Source organism: Carlito syrichta, unplaced genomic scaffold, assembly GCF_000164805.1.
Source record: "Carlito syrichta isolate Samal-C Ts95f unplaced genomic scaffold, Tarsius_syrichta-2.0.1 Scaffold153564, whole genome shotgun sequence".
In the NCBI taxonomy this organism is placed as follows: domain Eukaryota; kingdom Metazoa; phylum Chordata; class Mammalia; order Primates; family Tarsiidae; genus Carlito; species Carlito syrichta.
The window spans coordinates 60288-66130 of record NW_007097660.1 but is presented as its reverse complement, the minus strand read 5'-3'; the positions used below and the strand labels follow the sequence as shown (position 1 = coordinate 66130).

General features: G+C 59.8%; 3 protein-coding genes across 6 annotated transcripts in view; 1 reads left to right on the top strand and 2 right to left on the bottom strand.

Annotated features, from left to right (window-relative positions):
• Nucleotides 1–142: 142 nt before the first annotated feature.
• On the bottom strand, nucleotides 143–3322 carry THOC6 (THO complex 6). 2 transcript variants are annotated; one of them, XM_008050632.1, is made up of 13 exons: nucleotides 3004–3322; nucleotides 2027–2142; nucleotides 1878–1942; nucleotides 1679–1782; nucleotides 1558–1595; nucleotides 1430–1478; nucleotides 1256–1327; nucleotides 1066–1168; nucleotides 941–990; nucleotides 773–835; nucleotides 566–676; nucleotides 352–486; nucleotides 143–272 (listed from the first exon to the last, which is right to left on the bottom strand). In XM_008050632.1, exons 1-13 carry the CDS (start codon nucleotides 3040–3042, stop codon nucleotides 192–194), a joined length of 1026 nt encoding a protein of 341 aa, XP_008048823.1. In that variant the 5' UTR covers nucleotides 3043–3322; the 3' UTR covers nucleotides 143–191. The 2 variants fall into 2 exon arrangements, with proteins under 2 accessions (XP_008048823.1, XP_008048824.1); XM_008050633.2 differs by having other exon boundaries at nucleotides 1558–1568; nucleotides 3004–3106.
• Nucleotides 3323–3388: 66 nt separating this feature from the next.
• HCFC1R1 (host cell factor C1 regulator 1) lies at nucleotides 3389–4728 on the top strand. 3 transcript variants are annotated; one of them, XM_021708888.1, is made up of 4 exons: nucleotides 3389–3536; nucleotides 3846–3902; nucleotides 4014–4142; nucleotides 4372–4728. In XM_021708888.1, the coding sequence occupies exons 1-4, from the start codon at nucleotides 3442–3444 to the stop codon at nucleotides 4505–4507; spliced, it is 417 nt and encodes a 138-aa protein (XP_021564563.1). In that variant the 5' UTR covers nucleotides 3389–3441; the 3' UTR covers nucleotides 4508–4728. The 3 variants fall into 3 exon arrangements, with proteins under 3 accessions (XP_021564563.1, XP_008048825.1, XP_021564564.1); XM_008050634.2 differs by lacking the exon at nucleotides 3846–3902; XM_021708889.1 differs by lacking the exon at nucleotides 3846–3902 and having other exon boundaries at nucleotides 3389–3540; nucleotides 3937–4142.
• Nucleotides 4729–4964: 236 nt separating this feature from the next.
• TNFRSF12A (TNF receptor superfamily member 12A) overlaps nucleotides 4965–5843 on the bottom strand; it is a 1534-nt gene continuing 655 nt past the window's right edge. The window contains exons 2-3 of the mRNA XM_021708890.1: nucleotides 5632–5766; nucleotides 4965–5552 (exon numbers count right to left, since the gene is read on the bottom strand). Of these exons, the coding sequence (XP_021564565.1) occupies nucleotides 5500–5552; nucleotides 5632–5766 (188 nt within the window). The 3' untranslated portion in view covers nucleotides 4965–5499. The remainder of the gene's footprint in view (nucleotides 5553–5631; nucleotides 5767–5843) is intronic.

Genomic DNA, 5843 nt, shown 5'->3' with positions numbered 1-5843 from the left:
CCAATAAATAAAAAATTAGCTGGGTGTGGTAATGCATGTCTATAGTTCTGGCTACTTGGAAGGCTGAGGCAGAAGGACCGCCCGAACCCAGCAGGTTGACGCTGGGGTGGCTGTGAGTGTGCCAGAGACTCCAACTCAAAAAAGAAAAAAACACTCTAAGTTTCTGGGATGGGGTGGGGTGTCATTAGAGGTCAAAAGGACAGGGAAAAGGCTCGGTAGCCCAGGTTGGTGAAGACATCCACGCGGCAGCTGTTGCCTGCAGCTGTCAGGACCTGGAGGCAAGAGGCGCATGACTGGTCTGCCCACACCCTAGCCTCCCAGGATCCTCCAGGATCCCCCTGCAGGACCCACCTTGCACTCGGGCGCTGTGGGCTGCTGGTTGAGGCTGAGGCTGAGCAGCCCAGGGGAGGAGCCAGGCACCTGGGCCTTCAGCTCCCCGCTGAGCTGCCACTGGTTGACACAGCAGCCCTGGCCAGCTGACAGGATCTGTGGAGAATGAGGGAGGATCAGAGGGCAAGGCTGCAGAGGGGATCCGGTGGGGGTGGCAGACACGAGAGGGCCTCACCAGGTCCTGGTAGAAGGTGACATGTTTCTGCGGTGCCCGCATGGGAAAGATGGTGGTGGGTGTGGAGGATCGGAGGTGCCAGAGGGTGAGGGCTGGGCCCCCTCCACAGACCTGGCAGAAAGCAGGATACCCAGCCACTGTCAGCCACCGGCTTGCAACTGACCATGCCCGGAGCTGCCACCCTGTGCCACACTCTGCCCAGCTCACCATCCAGTCTGAGTCAGTTGCCAAACATCCGATCCAGCGTCCATTGTGAGGCCTCGAGCACTCCTGGAAGGGGGGAGAGAGGAGGGAGAGAAGAAGCAGAGAGGTGAAGACTTGAGCAACTCAGTGGTGGGGGAAGTGGGGGAGAATGGGTGTAGATTACATTCTCACCTCGTGCTTATAGACCTCGATGGTCTGGACCTCCTTTGAATTGCGGAGGTCTGCAGGGAAAGAACCATGAGAGGCGCCCCATTTGCCCCAGCCTCTCACTGCCCTCCAGCCAGCTACCCCCTTACCCCAGAGTCGTACGGCCCCATCCTCGCCACCCGACAGCACCTCAGGGCTTCGTTCCCGCAGTGCCAGGCAATGGATGTAGTCCGTGTGACCCCGAAGGGCCCGCTGCAGGGAGTGGCAGTGTCAGGAGGAGACCCAGGAGAGTGCCTCCCCCTGGCCTGGACCTGCCCCCAGCTCCAGGGCACTGCTCACCGTGAAGGTCCCAGTTTCAAGATCCATAACGTGCAACTGGCAGTCACCCCCCGCCAGGAGGAGGGAATTCTCCTGCAGAAGAAAGCAGGGTAGGGGTGAAAGTCAATGTCAAATCAGGACAGGAAGAGGGTGAAGGATCAAAGTCTGGGCCAGTAATAGTCAAAGAGTTCAGACCTTGGGGATGAGTAGCAAAGCATTGATCTCCGGCACTTCCAAGCTGGTCCTGGGGGAGGAAAGGCAGGGTCAGTGCCATGAGGGATGTTTTCCCCACACATGCCCTCCACCCACGTGGCCTGGCTTACCTGTATGGGGGCTGATGACACCACAGTTCCTTACAGCCCTTCAGAGGGGGAAATGCCAGGTGACCTCAAAGACTCTCTCTGGGGCGAGGCACCCCAGCCCTTCCCAAGCTCCATGCCTTACCTTCTTGAGCATCTCCACCCACAGCCAGGCCTTCACCTCCCCGTCCCCAGCACTGAGCAGATGTCGATCGGTGGAGACCATGCTGTAGACAGGTCCATCGTGGGCTAAAGAAAAAATGAAGAACCTTCATAAACCCATCCTGCTCCCTACCCTACCTCTACCTCAAAGTACCCTAAACAGACTCAAGGACTGTGCCCACCTTGGAAGGTCACCACAGGCTTTTTACTTTCCTCTTTGGCCTCTGAACTCAAAGCAGCAGACAAGCTGAAGAGAGGGGAAAGCGGACCCAGGAGTCAGACGTGGGAGGCATTAGTCCCAGTTGCTTGGGGACAGGGACCCAGAGTGTACCTGAAGACAGCAATCTGCCCGTAATTGTTGCCAGCTGCCAGGAACTTCCCACAGGGTGAGACACTCTGGGAGAAGATGGTCATGTGCAGCCGCTGAAGGGCCTGAAACACCTCAGCCTGTGGGAGAGACTGGATGAGGCCTGCTGGGGACATCTGGAACCTCTGAGCCAGACCCCCTCCTTGCTCTGCTGCGCCAGCCTGGGTGCCCACAGCCCAGACTTCTCCGCCCTCTTTTGAAGAGGCTCACTAAGCAGGCACCTGCCCAAGCAATCCCATGGAAGGGGAGAGTCGAGGCACAATGCCTTGTGGAACTCTGAGCAAGCACCCAGACTCTCGTACCAGCTCCTCAAGTGTCAGATGGAGTTAATAGGAGATTCTGCCACAATCAGATGAGTGAGTGTATATAAAAACCTTTGCATAGGGTTGTCAGGTAGAAAGCACTTTAAAAGTGGCTCTAAGCTGGGCGGGAGATCACACCCCTAATCCCAGCACTTTAGGAAGCATAGGCAAGAGGATTGCCTGAGCCCTGCGGTTCGAGACCAGCCTGGGCAACTTGGCGAGATCGCGCCTCTACAATAAATAGAAAAATTAGCGGGGCCTGGTGGCGCACACCTGTGATTCCAGCTACTTGGAAGGCTGAGGTGGAAGGATCATCTGAGCCCAGCAGGTCAAGGCTGCGGTGGCAGTGATCGTGCCACTGCACTCCAGCATGGGCGACAGAGTGAGACTCCGACTCAAAAATAAAAAAAAAATAAGATAAATAAAAGCGGCTTTAATATCCCAACACAGAAAAACGTCCTGACTTCTCATCTCTACCTTCTGTGTTTTTAGTCCTCGCTCCCCTCCCCCGTCAGAGTCCAAGTCCCACAAACGACCCATGCAAAACAGAGCTCAAGGCACGATTCCTTGCCTGTCCCGACCGAGCTGTGCATGGACTACAAACCCCAGAAGGCACCGCGCACCACGTCCCCGTCTCACCTGACCCAGAGGCACCGCGAGCGGCACAGCGCGCTCCATCTCCAGAACTACAAGTCCCAGAGTGCTCCGCGGGCGACGCAGCTCACCAGGCCAGGAGCGGCTCCTCTCCACGGTGCTCCTCCACACGGCCGGCTGGCTCGGCGCAAAGGTGGTCGCCACGTAGCACCCGGAACTCCAGGAATCGAGGTGAGCGCCGCGAAGACACCCTCTCCGACACCAAGAAGTGGCGCCTACCGCAGCCCTCCTAAGCCAAATCCCTTCACCCACCCCGCCGAGCCGACCCGACCCGCCTTCCAGCCGCGCGCCTCCGGTCTTCTGCGCCTGCGTGTAACCTCGCCGCTGCGCGCGCGCCTAAAGCCACACCCTCTCGCGTTGGGCCCCGCCCTCGGAGACCCCGCCTCTGCCACTCAGATCCCACCCGCAAGACCCCGAACTCCAATGATCCTGCAGCAGCCCTTGGAGCGAGGTCCCCAGGGTCTGGCCCAGCGCCACCCTCAGGCCGCCCTGGGGTCATCGCGGGGCCTGGACGCCAGGTGGGTGTGCGCGACAGGGATGGGCCTGATCAAGGGGCGCAGGAGCTTCGGCTGGGGACTCGGGGCTAGTCTGCAGAATGACACGGGGTAGGGCGAATCAGCGAGGCTTACACAGGAGCTGGGATGGGGTTGGGGCTGGGGCTCAGGGTCGAGACCCGAGGTAGCCGCTGGATGGCCCGGGAGAGGGGTGATTTAGGTTCAGCTGAGGCAGAAATGGACCAGGGGTTCCTGGCCGAGGCTGCCGGCCCAGGCTGGCAGATCGGCCGGAAAGGGCCAAGGGGCGGGCGCACCGGGCTCTTTTTTTCCCAGCTCCCCTCTCCGAGGAGGCGTGCTCGTGAGTACCAAGCGGCGCCTGGAGGAGGAGCAGCGACTTTGGGGGCAGGGAGGGACTCCCAACTAGAGCCGTCACCTCTGGTTTCCATCGGTCGGCCTCACCTCGCAATATCCCAGCCTGCCTTTCTCCCCATGTCTCCCCAGGGATCCCCTGTGCAAGCATTTTCTGTCTGAGGAGAACATGGCCACCCACTTCTCTCAACTCAGCCTGCACAATGACCACCCCTACTGCAGCCCCCCCAGGGCTTTTCCCCCAGCCTTGCCCCCGCTCAGGTAGGCGCCTCCCCTGGCTGGACCATCTAGAGGATCACACCCAGGCCTCGGAGCTGACCTCCAGGCCCTGCCTCATCGTGCCATTTTTAGCTCTAGCTGACCTCTGTGTGGTTTCCCATCTTGGGTCCGTGGAAAGTGCTGGGAACCTGGGAACCCCTGGGAACCTGAACCTGAGGGGAGGTGGCTCCACTGGGCCACCTCCATGTGCTGACTGTTATTCCTCTTCCAGGGGCTCTTGCTCTGAGCTGCTTCTCTGGCGCTACCCTGGGAACCTCATCCCCGAGGCCCTCCGGCTGCTCAGGCTGGGGGACACCCCGACTCCCCTCTACCTTGCAACCCCAGCTGGGGACATAGTGGAGCTCTGAGTGCTGACGGGCCGTGCTCCTCCTACCCTCCTTTCCACCCAACAGAAGAGACCAGCAACCCCCACAAAGGGACAAGGTGCCTTTCCTTCTTCAGACCGTACTTCTTCACCCAACAGAGGACACTGAGCCCAGTGGAGCCCTGGGATGGGAGGGGCAGGAGCATGGGGGGAAAGATCCCCCCTCCCCCAGAAGAACTGAATAAAGATTGCTGAGCAACAGAAGGCTTCAGTCTGGAACCTGGGGCCTTTGGGGAGGGTGGGGTGAGGGGCATTGGATGCTGGGGTTTCTCCTCAAGATCTTCCCTGGAAAACTTAGGGCCAGCCAGGTCCTGGCAGGCTGGGTGCCAGGCATTGAGAATGTGTGAGTCAGAGCCTCACCCCCGCCCCCGGCCCGACTGACTCACTCCCTCCCTCCAGCTCTGGGGAGTTAAGCTGGGATCATGCTACTCTCCAAACCATTTAAAGTTAAAGATTCCTTTATTAATAAATTCTCCCTCCCCTCCAAAGTTTCTCCCCAAAATAAATATCTCCTTCCCCCTGTGGGGGGTGGGGGGTCTGTGTCTTAGGGCCAGCCCTCCTAGAGGGCCAGCCCCCTAGCGTTAAGAACAAGTCCCTAACCCCCAGGCTGAGACCCCATGGTGGAATTTCAGCACATCTGAGTGAATGGTGTCTGTGTGTGGTGGCTGCCCCTCAAGTCAGCCTGGCCCCGGGGGGTGGGGGGGGACACCCCCTTGTGCAAATGCTGCAGTTCCTTAATCAGTGTCAGCCAGCATAAGGCTCCTTTTCTGTGCTGGGGCCTGAGACAGGGCAATCAGGCACCTTGGAAGGCCACCCTGAACCCCGGGCCAGGCCTGAGGTGATTCACTGGCTCCCTGCCCCCCCCTGTGGCTGGAGGAACTTGGCTCCAGCTGTGTCTGGGAGGCAGGGGCTGGCTCTCGAAGGGATGAATGAATGATGAGTGGCTGAGGCCCAGCTGGCAGGGGGCACGCACTGTCACTGGATCAGCGCCACGGCTGGGCAGCCTTCGCCGGTCTCCTCTATGGGGGCTGCAAGATAAGAAGTGGTCCTCAGAAGCCTGGGAAATATCCAGGACTGATGGAGGTGGGCAGGCTGGGACGCACTTACTGGTGAACTTCTCTCTCCTGCGGCACCGTCTCCAGACCAGGAAGCCAGAAAGCAGCCCCAGCACCAGGGCCAGGCTCAGGGCGCCCCCCAGGATGGGCCAGAGCAACCGGAAAGGGACAGGGGGTGCTGTAGCGCCTGGAAGCCAGACTCAAGTCAGGCCTCGCCCTTCTCCGGACCCAGCCCCGCCCCCTTAACTGAGCCTCAAGCCTTTC

Bases quoted from the DNA above. Each gene is read 5' to 3' on its own strand.
- HCFC1R1 (XM_021708889.1), top strand. From the start codon at position 3,442: ATGATCCTGCAGCAGCCCTTGGAGCGAGGTCCCCAGGGTCTGGCCCAG. The intron at 3,541-3,936 runs GTGTGCGCGACA...ACTCCCAACTAG, and splicing joins GGGGCCTGGACGCCAGGTGG to AGCCGTCACCTCTGGTTTCC. The intron at 4,143-4,371 runs GTAGGCGCCTCC...TTCCTCTTCCAG, and splicing joins CCAGCCTTGCCCCCGCTCAG to GGGCTCTTGCTCTGAGCTGC.
- THOC6 (XM_008050632.1), bottom strand. From the start codon at position 3,042: ATGGAGCGCGCTGTGCCGCTCGCGGTGCCTCTGGGTCAG. The intron at 1,596-1,678 runs GTAAGGCATGGA...CCCCCTCTGAAG, and splicing joins GGGTGGAGATGCTCAAGAAG to GGCTGTAAGGAACTGTGGTG. The intron at 1,328-1,429 runs GTCTGAACTCTT...TTTCTTCTGCAG, and splicing joins CTTTGCTACTCATCCCCAAG to GAGAATTCCCTCCTCCTGGC.